Source organism: Mustela lutreola, chromosome 10, assembly GCF_030435805.1.
Source record: "Mustela lutreola isolate mMusLut2 chromosome 10, mMusLut2.pri, whole genome shotgun sequence".
NCBI classification, from domain to species: domain Eukaryota; kingdom Metazoa; phylum Chordata; class Mammalia; order Carnivora; family Mustelidae; genus Mustela; species Mustela lutreola.
In genome coordinates, this window is record NC_081299.1 from 97,599,030 (window position 1) to 97,621,238 (window position 22,209).

A 22,209-nucleotide genomic window follows, 5' to 3' on the forward strand; every position below is an offset into this window, starting at 1 on the left:
TTTTTTTTAAAAGACCTACTGCAGAGGTAATGAACACTTTCTCCACTGTGTGTGTGTGTGTGTGTGTGTGTTAATGAGATGCTATGACTGGGCCGTTTCTGAGTGCTTCAGCCATTTTTCACAGTGAAAATCGGATTATGTTAGCAGCAAAAGAGGCCGTCTACAGAATGTGCCCTTACTGCCAAGAACCCACGTCCATGAATTATTAGCAATTTGTCTGGGAGCTGTTAGTGCAGCTACAAACCTGATATCACTCTAGCATCCAGCTCTTTTTCTCAGGCTTAATGCTTCCTGTGGGCATTCACACCCACCTTGTGAGGAGCTGGGGGTAGGAGGTGGGCAGCCCCTCGCCCCCTCAGGACCATCCCCTGCCTTCTCCTGACTCACAGGTTGCCCTGTCAGCTCCACCTTGATCCTCCTGTCAAGGTGGGTGATGGAAGGAGGAGTAAGAGAGCGAAGAGGGCTGAGAGTGGATGGACCCGCACCTGAGCCCTTCGACCCATCCTTAACTGAAAAGCCAGTTGTGCTGGGGCACTGTTTTCTGGGCAAAGATCTGACCCCAGGAATATTCTTGACCCATCTTGGGGCCGTGTAACTTCAAAGTGAGGCAGTGTCCACTGTTCACTCCATCCTTCCTGGGAGCTGAGGAGACCCAAACCTCTCCCAGCTGCCCGTGGGTCAAGGCTCTAGAGGGAGTCAGGAAGGTGATCAAGGTGGTTTTTCTGAAACAAAGTACGGCCTCCTCTGCTGCCCCTGAGCTCTGGTGGTCTCCACGATGGAATGATGGGCTGAGTAGAAGCTTCTCTCTGCACGAACGGGGGCGGGAGGGGGAAGGATGCCGTGCTCCCCACAGCACAGCTGTCTCTAGACAGAGCTGAGCCACCTAAGGAATAGAATGTTTGCCAGCCAGTGTTTCCTACTGGAAATCCACGGCGCTGAGGAGAGACCCCAACCTGCGGGACATCTCCACGCTCCCACTTCTACAGAAAGCCTCTGTCACCTTCCCCAGGCTCGGTCCCTTCATGTCCCTGTACAGGCCATCTGGCAGATCTTCACAACTAATCCCACGCTGGGCCATCGGGTACGGAGGAGGACCACCACTATGTGCCCTAGACCTGAGCAATCTTAGCATGTCCAACCTGGGGGGGGGGGGGCAGGCCCAGGGCGCCATCCACTCAACTGTCCAGTTCTCATGTATAACAAAACCAAGACACAGAGAAGTCAAGACACCGCTAGTTAGGGGCGGAGCCAGCAGGTGAAACCAGGTCTCCTAACTCCCAGCTCGATGCTCCCTCCACTCCCTCCTGCTGCCAGCTTCGATCCGGCCACAGCCGGAGGAGAAGGAGATGCACGGGGCAAGAGGAAACCTAACATCTTAGGGGCCACACCGGGTACTTACTCCTAACTCCAGGTGACAGTCTCTCTGCTTGCAGCGTCCACGTGAATGAAATCACAACCGAGGGTTTCCCTGGTGAAATATTTTAAATAAATAAGTGCCTGGTTGTTGAGCCCATGGTGACTTCTGACTCAAGTGCCTCTTAACCAGAGGCGACACAAGATGGTCACCAATCCTCTCATCTAGCACACCTCTGTCTTAGGGGATCTACTTTCTCTGTGCCAGCCTTTAGGGCCACTGAAAGTTACACAGTGATTCCTGGCTTCTCCCCTGGTCAAGCATGCCACTTAAACAATCTTAAACAATCTGACTGATAGGCCAATGCGGAGGAGAAAAAGCAAAATGGCCACACAGGGTACCTTTTTTTTTTTCTTATAATAGCCCAAGTCACGCGGAGCGTAACTGTCCATCCAGGACACATGCAGAAGGCAGGCTGGCTTCCCTGCCAGCCCCTGATTGTTTCTGTGAAGACAGAGGAAGGAGATGGGGTTCGTGGACAACGGGAAGGTGAATGACTCCAGCAGGCTTAGCACGGTGGCTCTGAAGTCAAAAAGACTGGCCTCCCTTCCCTGGTGCCTGGGAAGGTGATTGTGCCAGGATGCCTGTGTTCCTTAAGACCTTTTATTGTTCTGCAATGGGATCACGCTCAGACAGATCTGAAATCTCTGGAAGCTGATCTCCACTTGGCCTTTCATGATAGAACACCTTGGAGAAGGCTGCTGGTCAGCCTTGGCTCTGTGTGCGGTGATAGCAGTGACACGCAGCACCAGGCAGCAGTGCCTGGAGGGAAGGGGACCCCTGCCACCGCTGCCACCAGGGAAGGACGCTCGCTGGGGCTTAATCCATTTCTACTCACTGAAAACATCCCAGCAGGGGAAAATGCCTTTTCAGTTCGTTTGTTCCACTCAACCTTATTTTAAAACCCCAAACAAGTGGGCAAGTAGGGTGCCCTCTGTTCTCATTAATAAAAAAGAAATGATCACGGCACTCGAAACTTCTCGAAGGAAGGTACAATCTAAATAGAGAGTACTTTATAGATGTGAGTACTTTATAGATCTTCCTGGGAGCGGGAGAGTGAGATTTCTGTATATAGGATATGAATGGGAGAAGCAAGTTCCAGGAGCAAGTCTCTTGTTCAATGTCCAGAACTTAACCAAGGAGGCAAGATGAGAGCTTTAAGGGGGATTGAGGGGGGAGGTGTTCGATTGCAAAGCATCACTTGAGCCCAAAGAGGGTTTACTTCCTATCTGCCTGGTAGGGTTTTAAATGCAGTTTTATAAAGATACTCAAACTGTGGGTGCTAAAAGTGTAGGTGAAATCCTAGGTTGCCAAGATGAATGTCATTTTCAGTTTCTTCATACGGAGAAATGATCCGCTGAGCACAAAATGGTAGGGTAATGAGAGGGGGAGGGGCGGGCTCGGGAGCTTGGTGTGCGAGGTCAAGAAAAAAGTAAACCCAAAGGATATAAATCAATTTATTCTCTTTCCGTTTTCCATATACTGTTACTTTCCCTTTACTGTCTCATCAAATATTCATTTTCAAGGGCTTGATTCTACTTTATCTCTCTTTCTTTTGTAGTCTGGACTGGTGAGTCAGAGTTTTCAAAGGAATGGGACTCGGAATCAATTATTTGGCTTAATTAGGTTGTATTCACCGTAGAGTGATTCTGGAACCGAGGGCTGGCACCTTCTGGCCTCTCTGCCCACACCCCCAACTCCAGCCGCCACGGGGCCGGTAGCTTCAGTTTGTGTGGACAGGGCGGCCCAGTCACGTGGGGATGATTATCTTTCTGAGCTGGTGCCATGGGAGTACTCACTGGTTCTAACCGCCATCACTTAGGGTCAGAGTTTCCTAGAAAAGCAGAGATGACAGGAGCCGACCCCCTCATTCACCAACCAAGAAACTGGAGAGGGGGAACAATGAGTTGCCTAAGGCCCTACAGCCCATCAGCTTACATGTCCCTGCCCCTAAACCACTCTGAACATTTTAGTATGCTTATTCTACTCGTAAATATCTCCAAAGGATTTAAGAGGGGGGAGGTGCACGGCACCCTTCACTGGTTGAATCAGGCCTGGGTTCAGTGAGGCACAGGGTGTGGACCCCAGGTCATCTTCGGTTCCTTCCAGGAGCTGCCTCCTGTGGAGTCGGAGGGTGGTAGTGGGTGCCTCACCCACACCCTGTAGGGAGCCTTCTGCCTAAGAGGGGGCAGAGGCTCCCTTGGGGGAAGAGAGCTGAGGGACAGGTCTCTGTCATCCAAGCTTCACGACTGTGAATGAAGGCAACCACAAGACAGAACCAGGAGCCCTCTGGTGAACAGGAGCTTTGTGTGGATGCCTTACTTCTCCATGCTCACCCCAAAGACATGCCTACCGCAGTGGGTAAATCAGTTAGCCTGGCTCCCAGAGCCCTCTCTCCCTCAGAGCCCTCAGTCTCTCCTAAGACCACCCACACCGCTGCAAGCAGGGAGAGACAGGCCTGATCACACCGAGAAGAGAAGGCAGAGCCGCCAGGTCCTCTGGCTTTGCTGCTCGTGCCTTTCCCGTGTCCCAGAGCCAGAAGAAGGGATTACAATTACAGTTAACCCTTGAACAACACTGGGATTAGGGGCACTGACCCTCCACAGAGTCAAAGATCTGCTATGACTTTGACTCCTCCAAAACTTAACTACTCATCACCTACTGTTGGCCAGAAGCCTTACTGATAACATCAGCAGTCCATGAACACATACTTTCGATGTTATAGGAAGTCTATACTGTATTCTTACAATAAAGTAAGAGAAAATAAAATGTCATTAAGAAAGTTGTAAGGGAGAGAAAACACATTTACAGTGTTGTTCTGTATTTATTTAAAAAAAAAAAAATCCACACACATGTGGACCTGCACCATTTGAACTGTGCTGTTCAAAGGTCCACAGTCCTCTGTGTTTAAGGTGACTGCTTTGAAGCTGAGGGGCCATGTGGTGTAAGAGTTAAAGCTTTATTTATTTTGTTTATTAGTCGATTTTCCCCATTTTAACCTCTGGACTTCCTAGGCTTGAAGCCTGGGATGAACAAACAACCACCTATCTTTTTAGGGTATGGATTGGGGTATGAGATCCTCAAAATGAGGTTTCAGGCTCGCCTGGCTACCCCCACATCCCAACCCTTTGGGAAAAAGCAGGCCTGGGAGCCACCAGGATGATAATTCACAGGATCTCACACTGGTGCAGTTTGGTGAAGGGGGAGCCGGCTGTAAAGATCATGGGAAGGGACATTTTCTTTTGCCACTGAGAGAAATGACCGGCTGGAGATTATACAGCAAGTCTGAAGGGGCCGAGTTTGGAGCCCAAGGCACAGGACTCCTGGGTAGTGCTCCACATGTTCCATCCCTGTTAGGATCCCGTCAGATAGCGTGATGCCTTGAAGCCATGCTCTCTCCAGCCGTGGGAGAACCAGCTTTCATGGCAGCAGGATCTCGTCTCTGGCCATCCCCAATGGAGGCCATGAAGACTGCCTGAGGACAGCCTGGCTAGAGCCTCAGGGAGCATAGTGATTCAACAAGGGTCGAATTTCTTGCCAAGTTCTGAGCTCACCCTCGTGGGGCTTTCTCCCAGAGGACCGAGTTGGCCCAGGGGCTCTGTGAAAGCATTCCGGGCCTGGCACTGGGGAGCCGTTGGGAGGGCTTCCTCCCGGTTTTAATTTTCCATTTAGGACTCAGTGTCACTTTCAATATACTCAGCATCAGAGGCTTTCTGTCAGGCAGCCCCCCCCCCCCCCGATCCTTCTCCACCTCCTTCCTGCTGCTTCCGTGCACCCCGGGAAGGAGCAACGCAGGCGAGGTCACACAGCCGCCGACTGCCATTCTCCAGCCCGCGTGGCCATGCAGCAAACATGCCAAGGGCCGAGCACGACCTCACCCACCTCTTTGAAGGATTTCTTTACCTCCACCAAGGAGTGCCAGTGTGCAATGGGCTTCCGCGGGTATGCCAGCATCTCGTTCCAGTGGTCCCGGCCCAGGCCCTCAGCATTGATCCCCACACGGCAGACTCCTATGATCTCATTGTGGCCCACTCTGGGGGAGAAACAAAGGGCCTGGAGCTGGTGTCTGGACATGCTACCAGAAAGGGAGGTCCAGGGGTCTGGGATTCTGCCTGGCAGGGCTAACTCAGAGTGCTGAGCTCTGAAAATAGATGCTTGGCAAGGTCTCTCTTGGACGACCAGTGGCAGTAAAGCTTCAGCCTCCTTGGGTGGACATTGACTCAGACAGATGAGAAAAAGGTTATAAACGCCTTTGGGATCTCAGGAAATGGTGGGCAGATGGACTGACTTTAGGGAACAGGAGAATTTCAGTCTTTCCTCTTCTTTGACTCAGCTAGCACATCACACCCTCGCTCGAGACATCGGCTTTTGGAAATAAATCACCCTGCTCTAAGCACCACTTCTCCATACCGCCAGTGGTTAGAATGTGATTTACTCACTCAGCAAGAATATCAGTCTTCACGCAAATATGTTCAGCGAGTACCTAGTATGCCCGAGAACTTGTGCTAAAAATCCTAGATGAAGGCTTTACTGCATGTTTGTTTTGTGGTTTTTTTTTTAAATTTTTTTTTTTTTTATTTCCCCTCCTTCAGCTGGAGTGAAATGGAGAGGAGTCATGGTGGCTCGGGGCGGAGGTTGTGGGGGAGGGGTTGTTGGGAAACATTTTTGAGCCAGCCTTGATGGAAGGTAGGATTTGGGTAAGTGGAAGAGAAGAAATCCATGCAAGGAAGGGGAAATGAAGTTGGATGATGATGCTGGGTCCAGATTCTGGAAGGTCTTGAGAAACCAGGGGAAGGGCCTGGATTAACAGGAACCACAGAGGGTTCTGAAGAAAGTGGTTTTTAAGGAAGGCGAGCCTCCCACGCATTGGCTGACTTGAGTCAGGGAGTGGTGGAGGCCGTCTGCTGGGAGGCTGCACAGCTGTCCGTCAGTGGGAACGGTAGTAGCATAAGAAATGGAGAGGAGAGGTGCTCGGACTTGGTGCCAGATGGAGGAAAAGGAATCCGCAGGAGCGCATTCAGGGAAACTGATGGGTGGAAATGGGCCTGCTGGGAATCAAAGCATGAGCTTCTGCTCAGGGGAATGAAGGCTCTTCCTCAAACTTCTGCACCTTTCTTGAGTAGAGCCAGACTTGAGGCCAATGGGCTCCTGAAACCCTGCACTGCCCTGGCGTGGGAGTGAGAGGCAGGAAACCTTGGCCCTCCGGGACCCTCACCTACCGATCATAATCCATAACCGAGATGAGCAGACTGACTTGATCCATGTTCTCTGGGGGGATGTCAAAGATGATGGCTTCATTGTAGACAGGATTTAGAGTGTTTTTCTTTATGGTCGTTTTCTTCTTCTTCAGTCTCCGCCCGTCACAAAGCAGGGACACTTTGACATATGGATCTGCACCAGTGGGAGTGATGGGAAGGGAAGGGAGCATGTTAACCAGATGTCCTGGAACATCATTTGCAGCAGAGGGATGGAAGCCATGGACCTACTGTTGCTCATCGGATGGTACCAGTGGGTTGTTAGGATAATTAAGCCACCTTGTATTTATGCAGCGCACCTGTCTCTGAGGACACTTCGTGCTTCATAAAACACAGAGTCTTTAGCGACCTCAGGATTATTGGGAGAATGCCTAATGGACTTTCACCAATGGTGAAGTTGGCCTCAAATCAGACAGGACACCTGCCTGTGGGGATGCGGTTCACGGCCCCACCTCCCAGCTCCATGATGGCCAGCTGGCTCCGAAGGGTGGTGAAGCTGAGCAAAGGCACCCTTCCTTTCACCTGCTTGGAGTCCTTTCCTCTGGGGGTTCGTCAGCATTATTAACCAAAGGATAAGGGGAGGGGGTAAAAACAGAAGCCGATGACACCCAAGGAGTCGCAGCTGTCAGAGTAAAGGCATGGTGACAGTCGCAATGCTGTTGTGTCCTCCCACCGACAAGAGGATTATGGGTCTCATTGTCCCAGCAAGCTCATTTCCAGCTGGCATCAAGAAGGACCCTGCTCTCTGCCTCCCCGGAAGCCGTTTCCTGCCCACTTTGGGGCAGAGGAGGACGACGGAGCTGTGCTGGGGCCCAGAGTAAGGCGGGTTCCTGAGATTCAGGGCAGCCCGGTGACATTTCACTGCCCAGTGGGACCTTGGATCCTCTCCATCGCCAGAGGAGATAGCTTTTTACTGAGCCTCCACACGCCCCCCTCCCTGTCCCTTCTTTAGCTTTCTGAATACACGTTTCATGGTCACCCTTCTACCCTGAAATTTCCCACTCATCTGAGTGAAGGGACACCTATTGTAGCTCATAGCACAGGTGTCTCAGGCACCATCATAATGGTTATTTATGCGTCACAGCTCAAGAAATGGGAGAGCGACTCACAGGTAATAACAGCTTCTGAGATGCTGATATACTGAGACACCTTCTTGCCTAGGAGCCAGGTTTCCTGGGACGCCATGGGGGCGGTGGGGTGGGGAGGTTGTGGGCCGAGCGGCCGCTGCCTGGAACCTTGAGGCCCAGGCACGTGGTTCTATCTCCTGGCCACTGAGCACCTGCCAGGCCCTCACGCTCCCTGGACATCGATCACAGGGCAGCTGAGGCACCCAGCGCTGGGGAAGCTAGAGAGAACTACAACATGTGAGTGGAGACACCAAGCCTTGAAGGCATTGCTGCAGACACCCAGAGGAGCTGCGGACTAACTAACTCGACAGGGCAGCTATGCCTTAAACCATGGGGGCACTCAGGTTTACGAGGGAGCTGGCAAGACTGTGATTAAACAGTGGTGTTTAATCGACCTGCTGTTTCCAATGACCCATTTGGAAGGCCCTGCTCTCGGAGGTGTTGTCAGTAAAAAGGAAGGTGGGGTTCCTAGAACCTCTGTGAGACAGCTTTCTGATGTTGGAGGGCTCTATTCTCTATGGATATGCCCAGGGCAGGGTAGAGGTCCGAGCAGTCAGGTGGAGAAAGCTTGTTATAAGACCCATCACTAACACGGCAACGTCTACACTCCGTAATGTGGACAGTGCCTTGGAAAGCGTTTTCAGGCTTGAGGCTGCCCGAGTGCTTTCCTAGCCCTTACCATGCCCATTCCCATGCATTCCCACAGCCCAGCGGTGTCCCATGCCACCTAGCTTGGAAAAAATGTGACAGAGCCAACTGTCCCAGAGGCCACTAGGCAGATAGCTGGCTTATCACCAACTGGGAGAGACTCAGCTTCCTTCCCCCCCCTCTGTTCACTCCTACGAGGCATATCCATTTATAAAACTCAGTGGGTGTAGCTCCCTTGGAGAGACCATCAATCTCGTGATTGTCCAAGAGGCTAAGCAGAGGGATGACTGTTCCTTAGCATTCTCTGGGGCCAAAAAGTGTGTGGCTTCCAGCGGAATGCTGGCTTTGTAAGACCTTGGAGGTTGTTTGCTCTCTAAGAGCCTATGATGTTCCATGCAGCTGAGGGAGGGGGCACAAAGCCTGGCCGTACCTTTTATCCCATTGTCGTGGGAACCATCACAGTCTAGCATTCAGTATGTGCCAGGCACTGTGCTGAGATTTATGTACCTTGTGTCTTTTAAGTTTCCCACCAATGCTATAGAATATCTATCATCATCATCCCCTTTTAGAGATAGGGAGATGGAGGCTGGAGAGATTCAGGAACTTGCCTCGGATTTGAACCTAGATCTGTCTGACTCCAAAGTTTACATTTTAAGCCACTAGACTCAAATCAGTAAAGACCAGATGTGGGAAAGATGAGTGCTGTTGCTCATCACTCTTTTGCGGTGTCCTGATCCTTATTATTATTTTGTCATCATTCCAGTGGATGGGCTTAGGGAATTGACTCAGGACTAGTAAAATCAAGGAGACTAGGTAGACCCTCAGGTTTGGTGGTCAATGTCATAGAAATCAAGAACAGACAGTGAGCTCCACTCACTCCCTGCTTTAGCCCAAGATCCAAGCAAGTCTGGACCGACGGCAACCTCAAACTCATCCTCAAAAACAAGAGATCTTGTTTGAGAGGGCCCCCCGCACACATGCCCCATTGTTTCACCCTCTGACAAGGCTCCTTGCACTATTCATTCATTCATTCATTCATTCAAAATATATTTATCCAAAGCCTAGTGTGTTGCATGCTCTGTTCCAGACACTTGCTTACATCTGTGAACCAAACAGGCAGAAATTCCTGACAAAAAGAGGACCCCTGAATTTTCAGAATCAAACTGAGATTTAACAGCAGATTCCAAACCCAGGTAGAAAAGAGGGTCAATTGCAAGAGGAAGATTAGAATTTAGCGTGAGAAAAATCTCTCCCCCCAACCCTCTGATGTGGAACGGCCGTTACGATTACCTCAGTGGCTTTGCCGTAAGCTCTCTCTCTAGCACATCAATTTAATTACACCAGAGAAGATAGTGTGGGGACTTAGGCAGCAAAATCCTATTTCCCTCAGCAGACTTGACAGTCCTCAGCGAATTTCTGTCCCCAGCATGCACTTATTTTGATATTGAAATGAAATCTACATTGGCTGTATTTTTGGAGGACGCCGACTTGGAGGGGCCTGAGAGCTTTGCACACGTCGGGAGAGGCTCTTTAAGCCCTTCCCGGCGTCCTCCCTGAAGTGCAGTGGGAGCTCCAGCGGAAGGAGCATTAGGGTGGATGCTACCTTGGGGAGCTTTCGGCCTGGAAGACTCAAGCGCTGCTCAGAGATGGGGGGCTGGGAGCAAAAGCTCTGAGGGAGTCAAAGCGGCAGCAGACACACATTACCTCAGCGTTTTCCAACTACCTTTCCCCAAAACCCAATTTTTCAAGGTCTAGTACCTCATCTTCCAGCTACACCAGGTCATACCTGGGCCCGGAGGTTTGCAGCTGGACCATCCCCTCTTTATAGTCACTGTGCTAATACTAAGGGGTTTTCGAGGAAAATAAATAATGAATGAATAAAAGGAAACATCGGCACCTCTGGAGTGGTTTGACACTGGAAATCTGTTTCATCAGAAGAGCCACTTGGGTGATGGGTCAGGGGAAAAAGCTTTTCCCTACATTTGCAACTCTGAGCACAGCCCAGGCTGTTCTGCACATTTGCTCTTTGGGATACTTCTTGGGCTAATGTGAGCCGACCGGGGGAAGGAGGCTCCTGGGACTCAAACAATGCCTCTGTTGTATCAAAACTCCGATACCTCCTCTGACAACGACTTCTAGAATCATGGGAAGAATCACGACTTACAGAATCACAGAAAGGATCAGTCTCTGCTTGGCCCCCAATCAAGCATGTCCTCAGTTGCTAGAACAGGACTTATTCTGTACCTAAGAGCAATCCTGGTGCAGGGGCTGGGGCCACGAGCCCTGCAGAAAAAACTCATATATAAATACACTTGGCTTTGCAGGGGCTTTGTCCCCTTGACTAGATAGATCTGTGGGGCTGCCCCAGGGCCATGCGAACCTACAAACATTTGCACGCTCAAACTTGACAAAACCCTTGAAAGTCCTGGGGCCTCATGTAACTAGAAAGAATTCCCTTGTTTTGTTTTGTTTTTTAATTTGTTTTTGTTTTTGGTTTGCTTTTTGTTTGTTTTCCCCTGTTTATTTCTTATTCTCTTTCCTTTGCAGGAAAATGACAGGAGGAGCTAATGCCAATGGGCAGGCCACTTGGGGAGAAGAGATACCTGAGTAGCCTGTGATGTCCATCGCCTTGAGGTTCCGACATTTGATCACTGTGAGGGTGAGCCGGCCTGCTGTTGGCAGGTAGCACAGGGAGAACATGATCTCTCCCAGATCCACGCTTTCCTGCAAAAAAGCAGACAAGAGGGCACATGAAGGGAACACGGCTCCCAGGGCCGCTGCCGAGGGCCACTCTGGGACCTAGGAGAAGGCTCTTTGAGGCTGAGCGCCTTGTCTTTTGGACCTGAGGGTCTGGCCTCCCTGCTGGGAGTAACTGGGACTAAAAGACTATGAGAATGATGTTCCTCTTCAGTAGAATCTGCCCTGTGCATCGTTCCTTCTCAACTCTGCTCAGATGCTGGTCCCAGTCCTTGCCATCCTGCTGGGGCCTACCCTGCCCTCCATTGGCCCTTGGCTGCAGCCTCCAGACCAGCAGCCCCGGAGTGGCCCCGTCCTGGTCCCCTCCAGTTTGCCCTTCTCAGCCACTGGTCCCCTTTGACTCCACACCCCAGGCCCTGCCCGGCTGTGGGCATGACAGTGTCCGGCAAGCTCCGGCCAGCCGGGGCTCTCTCCTTGAAGGTCTGCTACCAGCCCCCAGGCTCAGTTGTCCCTCACCAGTCCCTCTGCCCAGCAGCTTCCCCGCCTCTCCGGAGAACCACCCAGCACTCTAACCTCCAGGCCTCGTCACGAAAGCACAAAGGATCGTGACCTTGCTCAGGCCATGCTGCCTAGCAGAGGTACACTCCCCATCCTGGGTCTGTGCCAGGCCTTGGATCCACCTTGTCCTTTTCTCTCGAATGTGATCATCCCTCGAATATGACCCGGCAGAGAATATAGCACCTCCTGCCCCCGGGGGCGCCCCATCCTAGGAAGTTTCTCAGTAAACTTCAAAGAGGGTAAGAATGTCCGTCTGTCCAGTGAAACCGCACTTGGCTGGACTGCTTCTTCTCCCTGCTCCCCACTTGATGGAGGAGGATGCTGTTGTTGCCCAAACTACCCCCAGGCTCTGAGGCAGGTCTGGTGCGCCCCTCCCTGGCCCCCAACCCTGGGTGAAGGAGGAGGGCAGGGTTTGGAGGGGCTCTGATTTCGGATGGGCCATCCGCTTGCTAATTCATTCATTCAGTCAATCGACAAATGTTCACTGAGCGCCTGCTCTGTGCAAGTGGTGTTCTGTGTGCTAGAGATACGGGATAAAAACAAAATACACAACCCTCCCCCCTCCCCCCGCCCCAACGGCCCCACGGAGCTTACATTTTATTCAGGCAAAGGACAAGAAAAAAGGTAAAAAGTTAGACGGTGAAAAGTATCGAGGAGAAAAATGTAAGGCAGGGAAGGGGGATGTGTCATGCTCATAGGGGAGGCCACAGTTGTTTGAATTTTAGACAGGTTGGCCGGGGCAGGCCTCCCTGAGGAGCCAACGTGTGAGAAAGAGAGCAGTCAAGGGTGACACCAAGGTTTCTGTCCCTTCTTCTCATAAAGAACCCCCCTTGTTCAGGACTCCTAGAAACACCTGACACCTGGCCCCAGCTAGAGATGAATCCAAGCCTCTCACCGCCTTCCAGAGCATGGGGTCCCAGGGCTCTCCTCTAGGCGGGATGGGTGCCCACCCTCGCTCTAGCGCAAGACTCAGCCTTGGTCTTTTTATTTGCCTCCACCGTTGAATCCCAGAGCAGCAGAAAGGGAACCCCCCAGCTCCCCAGGAGGGGGGCTGGGGGCACAGAGGTGTACACTCCTTAGAGGTGGGAACCCCTCCAGCACACAGAAGCCCACAGCAGTGCAGAGCCAGCAAGCTGACACCCACAGCCACGAACTCTCTTGTGCACAGCAACTCTGTGAGGCAGGAAGTGTCCTTATTCCTTCCACCTCACAGGCTGAAGACCTCAGTGTTCAAACACAGGTCTCAAAGCTCTGCCCAGGCTTACACCGCTGGTGGGAGACGCAGCTGGACTCCTGACTCGTAGGAGAGCGCTCCTCCCACTCACTTTATCTTGAAGCACCGTCAGGCTCACCCAGGGAGCACCTCAAGAGGACTCTGGCTCCTCTAGAACTTGGCTCCATGCTCTGTGGAGATAGAGTCCCCCCTCAGCACACACATGGTCTTGGGGGGTGTATAGTTCAAAAAAGGTGCCAGGGTCCCCATCTCCCTCGGGTATGTCTCCTGTCCCCCTAGTCCCCTAGTCCAAGGAGGGAGACAAAGGAAATGGCCCTGTGGCATGGTGCTGAGGAAGTGCAACCTTCCCCTCATGTAGCAGGTCCCTGGTGCACCTGGCTGGAAGTTCTACCTCTGACCAAGGCACTGAGGCATGAGGGGGCCCCCAGCTCCCTTTATTTCCCTCATAAGCCTCGTAGGTTCATTCCTACCCGAAGCTAGAGAAACCTTTCAGACTCAGTCATGTGTCTGCCATATGCCAAGTCTTTTGCCAAATCATCTCAGTGAGTCTTACTACAGCCCCCCAAGGTGCGTGCTCTTATCCCCACCGCAGACAGGAGAAAAGGACTGTTTGGTGAAGTCACGTAGCTTGCCCAAGTTAAGCCACTTGCGTGACTAGTGAGTGCTCTGGTGCCAGTTTTTACAGATCCAGGCTGCTGCTCAAATACCCACCGAGGCTCCCCCTGTTCGGCTTCTGGAATCAAGAAGCTTGCGTCTTAGCTTGCATTGAGGGTCCCATCTTGCTTCCTCACCTCACTTCCTCTCTACTCCTCTACGCCAACCCTCCGTTCCACAAGACTGGTGGAGCTTCGGTCCCTTTTGCCAAAATGTTTCTCCTCTTGTCCTGGCACAGGCAATGCTATGCATCTTGCAGGGGTCCTCACCCAGGGTCCAGACCACGGAGAGCACTTCTCGCCCCTACCCTGGCCGCACCTTCTGCCCCTGAGTCACGGTGTTACCAAGTCCCCCCCTCTGCTGCCCCCGTGCCCTCCCACTAACCTCTGGTGAGTGGAGACCCCTTTGGGTTTAGCTTTGCTTTACACCTACCCCTGCTTCAGAAGCGGCCACATGTGAGAGGAGCTCCATGAACGCAAACTGAAACACAAGGCCCTATCTTAGCCAGGAGAGCCCTGGAAGGAGTGCTTCTCAATGTCAGTGGCCCCTTCTGAAGGGGCTGATTTCCCTGCCACTGTCCCCCTACAATGCAGAGTGGCCCTTTCAAGGGCTGTCTTATCTGGGGGAGTCCGAGCTGATTTGTTTTGGACTCGGGAGACTGGCTTGGGGTGTGGGGGAATCATGTGCAGCTCTCTGCACTGCTCTCAAGGATGGCTCCCTCCAGGGGGGCACCAGCCCAGCAGGGCCCCCTCTTTCCTTGACAGGACTGTGGCAGCTGGGCAGCACAGGGGTGCTGAGTCTATGGCGTGGTATGGGGCTCCCTACCCCCATTGTGGTCCCTGCTTCTGACCGTGAACTCCTTTCTTCATGCACAGTAAAGAAAACAAGCCAAAATCTGCCCCCATGACTTGCAGACAGAGAGATAACAGGAGCGAAGGGGCATGCAGCTGGACCCAGGACCTCACTGGGCCTCACGGGGCCCGACCGCAAGTTGGATGCCCTTGGCTCAATGGACGGAGGGGGTGTTGTTCCCCTGCCCATACAGGCAGCAGAGGACTGGCCTGTTTGATAAAGGAAAATAAAGAGGTTACTTTTGAGTAAGGAGAGGGAAGGGGGAGCTAAGCAAACACAGAGTCAGCATCTCCTGGCAGTCACCTCCCTCTCTGGGAAGCTGGGCCCCAGCTCGGCCCCTTGGGTGGCCTCGCCAGATCCTTGCTCTGCCCCACCCCCTCTCTTAGGAGCTCCTATACTCCTTGCCAGTCCTTTATGCTCATTAATGATGCCTGAGACTTTGGCTTTAATAAAACCAGGGTGACCAGGGGCTGCAGAATAGCCCGCACATTATTGCTTTCATCTTCACTGGCTGTCAGGGGAGGCCGCCTTAGGGCCCCTGATTGGTAATGAGCTCCCCAGTGATGGAGAGGTCACTGCTGTCCAGAACTTGGCAGAAACCAACGTGGCCCTCTCAGCTGCTAACCTGCAGGCGGATGGGGGCGGATGGGGGTCCAGGAGCTCTGGCTCTCAGTCCTGGCTAGAGTTTGGAGAGGGCAGAGAGCCGCAGGATTCTGAAGGGCCCCTCTGTTGGCACACCGCTGCTCTTGTGGGTTGCCCGGTAGGCTGTCTGCAACAGAGTCCCCTCCTCTTACAGAGCCCCAAGCACAGAAGAGAATTCCTGTCTGGGGGCTGCCCAGGAAAAAACAGTGAACCACAAGTCAAGAGCCACCAATCCGCCACGAATCCTTCAGCCACGAGAACTTGGGCTCGTCCTTTCACGCCTCTGTAACATGGGAGAATCGTCCTGAACATTCTAGTCCCTCCCTGCCAGCCATAAAACCCAAGGGTACACCCTGGAAATCCTACCATCAACATCACCAGAGGAGACCACCCAAGGATGCCCGACTGCTGTCTAGAACCCGCCTCAAGGAATCTAGCAACTTCGCCTTGAAATCCAAGCGCTCTCATTCCTTCGGTCCCCACTACCCCCAAGTGTTTTAGTCTTCTCCGGCGCTAGCCACCTTCTCTTCCTTCCAAATAGGCAATGAGTGGCATCCATGCTCCGGGTCTGTCTTGGGAATCCAGGCTAAGCGAAGTAAGAACCATGCTTCCCCATCTCTTAGAGAACGCTTGTCTCTTAATCATTAAGTGGCCTGTCGGAATCTCTCGTCAGCAGCAGAGAAGTATCTGCTACACTTTGAGGAAGGCCACAGGAGACCGAAAAGGATCTCTGAAGCACAGGGTAGGAAGTGCGGCTAAGCTACCCCAGGGCAGGGCGGCCTGGAAGAGAGACGGGGTGGAAGCCACTTGCCTCCAATGGGTAGAAAAACATCCAGGGAGCAATCCCTCTGTGAAGGCCTGTGGCTTGGGATCGGGGTAGAGCTGAGTCGGAGGTGGAGGCTGGCGAGCTCTTGGGGCTGGGCCCTTTCCTCTGCCCCCAAAGTACCCCAGACCTCCTCCTCCTCCATAGCCCAGGCCACTGCCCTGACTTTCCTATCGCTCACGCAGATGCTGTGACAGATGCTCAGTTTGTCTTAGATCGTGGGCTCTTTGAGGGCAGGGATGGGGTCTCTGTCGCACCCAGTCCAGGGCCTGGTCCACAGTAAATGCTCAGTAAGTACTGGCTGATGAGAGAAAGGCTGAGAGTATGGAATGGGGCTCAGTCAGCTCAGGGCAGGAGGTGGGGGACGGGGCTGGGGGGCGATCCAAGCTCCAGCTGTGATGTTAATGAGCAGTGCGACTGACTTTCACAGTGTTGGTTTCTTTTTTTTTTTTTTTTGACAGAGAGACATCACAAGTAGGCAGAGAGGCAGGCAGAGAGAGAGAGAGAGGAGGAAGCAGGCTCCCTGCTGAGCAGAGAGCCCGATGCGGGACTCGATCTCAGGACCCTGAGATCATGACCTGAGCTGAAGGCAGCGGCTTAACCCACTGAGCCACCCAGGCGCCCAACAGTGTTGGTTTCTTAATCTGTAAAATGGGGCTAATAACACAGCAGCCACCTCTTAAGGTTGCTGTTAGGATTCAATGACGTCATCTGTGTAGAGTGCTTGGCGTAGTGCAGGGCTCAGAGCAGGCTCTCAGTGACTGTTCACTGCTATTATAATTATTACTTCCATCTTTGCAAATATTATAAGATCTCACAGTCCTCGGGCAGGGACAGGGAAGAGAAAGCATAGAAGAAATCTGTTGGGGTGATCCATGCTTTAAGACAGGCTTGGGCGAGATGTAGGGGGAAGGGGCGAAAGAGGGAGTAATAAGGTGCCCTGGGGTTACAGGGTAGGCTTCCAACAGGGTCTTTGGCAAGATGGGCCAAAGGAAAACGAGCAGAGGAAACGAGTGAGGCCGTTCTAGGCTGAGGCGGGGCCGTGAGAGATTCTGGATCAGAAGGTGAGATGCAGGGTGGGGACTTCTGCACATCCATGCTTCTGCCTTGCTCTTGCCACTGCCTGAAATCATCTGTCCCTACCTCTGATGTCCCTGCACGACACTCGTCTTTCCAGGCCAGCTGCTCTGTTCCCTCCTCTGGGGTTGCCTACTCTCACCCCCCTGGTCTGACTTGGGGTTCCCAATGCCTCTGAGTTGAAAGATCAAGTGTTACAAATGCCCTGAAGCAAAGGCAGCACGTTTCTGAAACAACGATCAGCAGGTTCTAGTGACCCGCTGGATGATGGGGCTGCAGGGGCGGAGAGCAGAGAGTGACACCCCGCCCGCCCAGCGCCCCTGGATCCCAGGGGGTGGGCGTGCTCCTCCTCAGCAGCTTCCAGGACTCCTGCTGTGAGCTGGGGGTGGGGGGTGCTCGGGGAGGGACTGAGGCTGGGTTGGCTCCCTCCCTGCCCTTCCTCAGGCTCAAGCTTCTAGGGCTTTGGGGAGAAAGCTGGGGGTGGCCAAGATGGAACGCGAACAAGGCTGCTGTGATGCTCGGGTTCCCTCCGGGGGGCTAAGGCAGGTTCCATTTGTTCTGCGTTCCATCTCTGCCTGCTTGTTCTCTCAAGTGCTTTCTGCCCCCAAGGGCTTTGCAGCAATGTGAATAAATGATCTGGCAGGAGAGAGATGCCTTATATGAACTCAGTGGACTCCAGCTGCAGCCTGTGCCGTGGACTCTGAAAGTCCTGGATGGCCCCCGGCAAAGAGAGAGACCCTCCAGCTTTTGGGGGACAGGGCGTGCAGGAGGAAGTCGGTGAGATGCTCAGGCTGAGCTGGGTCCCTGGGACCTGAGAGATTAAAGCACATGGCGGGGGGAGGGGGAGGCAAATGTTGCCGTAACTGAGCATCTTCAGGGAAACAGATGGTTTTATTTAGGAAACTTTCTCAGCCTCTCTTCCATGAACCTGCCCTCAAAAAGAGGTTTAGTGTTTCACATGCGCCATTACTTTTGGGCAAATATCCGTGAGTCAGAATCACACTGGGAGGTACAGATCTCTTCCTAATGACTTTTTAAAAGGTGGGCGGAAAGGGAGAGGGGCTGTGAGGGGGTGGAAGGAACTTGAGGAGAGTAGAGTTTGGGAAAGTTCTAGAAGAGATGGAGGCAATGTCTGGTCAAGCTGGAAAGTCTACCGCATGGGGGCTTGCCCATGGGAGGCCAGGGACTCTGCTCTGGTCTTCCACTGGCATCACATTCATGACAGGAATAAATGGCGCAATAATGAAGTTACCAATGAGAATGGGTTCATCCTTTCTAGCCTCCAGTTGTCCTGCTGTGTGGTTATCAAACCGCCTTCAGTCCTCCCCTCCCCCCTTCCCTAGAGGGTGGGCATCTTGGCTGTGAGTGATCTAATCTCTGCCCCAAGCAGGGTGGTGGGGGCAGGGGCTCTCAGCAGGAGGGAAGATGCCCTGGTCCCAGGGCCATTGTCTCCTGGGGTAGCTGAGGGGCATTTCTGCAGACAGGTGCCCCGAGGATGCCTGTGGGCAGGGCTTTGGTCTCGGTCACAGCCACAAGCTCGCATGGCCGGGGACAGAGACTTTAGCTTCCTCGTTTCTTTGCTGACCTGAGGGTTCAGGTCTTTACCCCCTCCTGCTCCGACACACGAGAATCTCTCGGTCTCACCGTGGTGTGGCTGCTGGGTGAAGAGGCTCTCGCAGCGGCTGACTCTCCTGCCCTGGGGTCTCCTCCCGCCTCTCTGGCTTCTCCGTCCCAGCTCCTGCTCCATTCTCCTCCCATCCCTGCCTCTACACAGTGGGATTCTAAACCCCCATTCTCTCTCTCTGCTCATCCATAATGTCAATGCCCATTTGCATTCTCAGGACTCCCAGATTTATGGCCCTTTTCGGACCTCTCCTCTAGACTCCAGACTCATACATCCAACCCAACGTCTCAATGTGGACGTCTCACAGCAATCTCAGATCTCTCTGATGTTCAAAGGTGAACTTCGATCTGCCGTGTACATCCTCCCCTTGTTTTGCCCAACAGGGGAAAAACCCCTGCATCCTCCCAGGTGCTCGGGCCAGAAATGCGACAGTCTCGTCGATGCCTGCCTTCTTCTCACCTTGGCATGGAGTCCATCACCAAGCCCTGTCAGTTCCACCTCCAAAGTCAGTCTCAAGCCTGCCCACTTCTCTCCATCTCCAGTACCACACAGAGGGCAAACCCATCTCTCACCTGCCCACTTACAGCCGCCTCCTAATGGACCTCTCTGCTTCCCAAGTTCGCGCGTCCCACTTTCCATACAGCAGCCTGAGTGTTCTTGCAAAATTGTAAGATGGGACACGTCACTCCTCTGTTTAAAACCCTCCAGTGTCTTCCCCTTGCACTTGGAATAGAATCTAAAACACTTATCAAGACCCACAGGGAGGGCCCTACCTGATTATTGTCCAAGTCCCCGCCCTCGCCCTCCCGCAGCAACTGAAGCGTTCCGGGGTCTCCCCACTCCCGGGACTCCTCACATTCTGCTCTGTCCGTCTGAACATTCTTTCCCCAGCTCTGCACACGGCAGGTGTCCACTCACCCTTCAGGCCCCTTCCTCCCAAGCCGCACCCCTGCTCTGGACGGTGTGTTCCCGAAGGACAGGGACTGGGTTTTGCTTCATCAGGAGCAGGACTAGGGTGAAGCAAAAAGGGAAGGAGGCCTTCCCTCTCAGGTTCATGCATGCCTCCAAGAGTGAGGGCCTCTTTCAGTCTTGTCCCTCCTAGGCACCTTGTTTCCCTGACCCTAGTCTTGGCTCCATATTTCTCTCCCCACTGTATTCCCAGGACTTAGCACAGTGCCTGCTACATAACACATGCTCAGCAAATAACCACTGAATGAATGAACATCTTAGCTTTGTGGGATGTACCCGGTTAAGAAGGTGGTGAGGGGGGGGGTGGGGGACAGGAGTGGACCTTGGTTAATCTCAGTCTCTGGTCTGTCCATGGGGGATGCCCCCTGGGTAACTAGATGGCTTCAGGGTTGAGCCTCATAAGGTACACCAGACTTCCCTCCAGGGAAGAGGAGGCTTGATTCTTGAGCTGTGCCCAAGACAGACTGAGTCAGAACCTGTGAAAGTGGGCTGTGAATGACTGAGAGACCCCCCAGGTCATTCTTGGACATCCTCGGTTTGCAGCACAAGTGCAATGAAGGGATTCTGAAGCCACCGTAGATCAGACCCTAGCAGAATCCCTGTGAGATGGAACATGACCAAGTCATTTGGTATTAATGGCACCAAGCAAAAGTTAGGAGGATGGAGGGGCCCCTTCCCTTCTGTTGGGTGCAGACAAGGGTTCTGATGGATCAAAGCCATGCAAGATCTTCCTGGAGCAGCGTGTTCACTCCTGCTCTTCACCTTTCCTCAATGCACCATGCATCCCCTGGAGAGCTAAGTTTTAGCAAGAAGGTGCCTGCCCCAAATTTCGAGTTTAAGAAACCTGGGTAGGGCTTTAAAGATGTCTGACACTAGTCTGTAAATAGTCCTATTGCAATAGTTTTCCAAGGGTGTTGGAAACTATTTCCAGCAGCATTGGCAGCACTTGGAACTTGCCAGAAAAGCAAAGTATCGCCCCTCCCGGCCCCCCACATGAGAACCACTGCCTTTTCCAGTTAGCAGAACCAATCGAGCATGCACGCTCTGGCCAGGATTTTGAACTTTCTTTTACTTCTTTTAACCTACTTATCTTGGTGACCAAAGCCAAAGTCAAGAGAGAAGGAGACTAACAGAAATGGAGCGTTTGGATACTTGATAGATATGTTCTTCATCACATTCATATCACATTCCTTGGAAGAGCCCATGACCATTGCCATCGTGAGGTTTAGAGAGGTTAAGTAGCTTGCTAAGCTCTCGGAGTAATTGGCCAAGCCTGGGTTTGGACTCCTGTCTGCTGACACTGAAGACTTGGCTCTTATTCACCCCGTCACTCAGAATCCTCTGGAACTGTGCACGCACCACTCACTCCCCTCCACCTTGCCTGCAGAAAGCTGGACTGGCGGTAGGCAAAAGTTCTTGTCTCCAAGCAAGGACCCGAGGCTTTCTCTACACGTCTCTATCCCCTGAGCTAGGGTGCAGACACCGGGACTGGGAGGGGGAAACCCTCAGGTGGAGAAGTTTGTCTCCTGCAGAACGGGACCTATTTTCCCTCACTTTCACCTTCTTGCTCCCCTAGGTTTTGGGTAAAGGGCTGGTTTGTGGTCCCTGTGGGTTTCCCAAGAGGAGTGCAGGTGCCATATCTGGAGATTCATGCCCTTGATGTGGGATCTTTGCCGATCCGAGCAAGGCCACTCCAATCACATTCTAGACAGCGAGAGATCACAAGTGATCGGTCAACTCATCCAGTCCCAGCTTCTAAGCAGGACTTCTAAACTCAACAACGAAGCCCCCATTTAAAAACATCTCACACTTTTCTCAGCCATTCCACTATCTTTGAACTCGGGAAATTCTCCTTGATGTCCAGGTCTTTCCTTCCCTCGCTGAGAGGGACTTCTGGAAGAGCACAGCCCGGCATGTGCTCCAGCCCGGCATGGAGGCAAGGCCGTACCCCCTGGCATCCCAAGGCAGGTACACCCTTCCCTCCCAGTTTCCGCCTACGATTCCATTATGATGCAGACATTATGCCCTCAGGGTCTGGAAGACTGTGTCAGTTTTCACTGTCTTCTCTTCTCCAAAGCCCAGAAACTCAGTGTCTTTGGCCTTCTACAGTTTCCAGGCATTTTAGTGGCCCTCGTGTAGACCCAGAATATTCAACGAAGAAATCTTGACTGGAGGTCTGGTGGGAAACTAGGGTCTTGGTTTGTCATCTAACCAGAGGGGGAGGAAATCACTAGTCTGCTTCAAGGGAATTAGTATAAACAACCCAAGTGGGGAATGCGCAGGGTTTGGGGCACAGCCTGGGGTTCAAGTCCTGGCTCTTCTGTTTCCCGACTGCACGACTGTGAAAGTCATTGAACTTCTTTGACTTCGTCTGATCCTGAGTATCAGCCATTCTCAGGGGTCTCCCCCCGGGAAGCTGCTGTAAACCCTGATCTGGAGACAGAAGAGGAGACCACAAGGTAAACTTTGCCAGTGGCCAGGAGACCTACTGAGGTGCATACGCAGCAAGCAGGCAGGGTATAAACCTCTTACTCTCCAGCCCCACTGGGGCAGGTGGTGGCCCTGCAGCCTAGGGACAGGCTAACCAAAGCCCCCCTGGGAGGCTGAAGGGCCATGTGTGCTCCCCTGGACATCT

The 22,209-nt window shown here is 52.8% G+C and overlaps 1 protein-coding gene across 4 annotated transcripts in view; it reads right to left on the reverse strand.

Moving 5' to 3' along the window:
- Positions 1-22,209, reverse strand: part of SYT6 (synaptotagmin 6) — a 60,878-nt gene that overhangs the window by 6,431 nt on the left and 32,238 nt on the right. Inside the window, exons 4-7 of one of the 4 annotated variants that reach the window (XR_009345365.1) lie at positions 11,048-11,168; positions 6,634-6,805; positions 5,318-5,447; positions 1,400-1,468 (exon numbers count right to left, since the gene is read on the reverse strand). Coding sequence is in view for 2 of the 4 variants with exons in the window: in XM_059137542.1 (XP_058993525.1) it covers positions 5,297-5,447; positions 6,634-6,805; positions 11,048-11,168 (444 nt within the window). In the remaining 2 variants the exon portion in view is untranslated. Of the gene's footprint in view, positions 1-1,399; positions 1,469-5,296; positions 5,448-6,633; positions 6,806-11,047; positions 11,169-22,209 lie in introns of all 4 variants that reach the window. The other 3 variants (XR_009345364.1, XM_059137543.1, XM_059137542.1) reach the window with 3 other exon arrangements.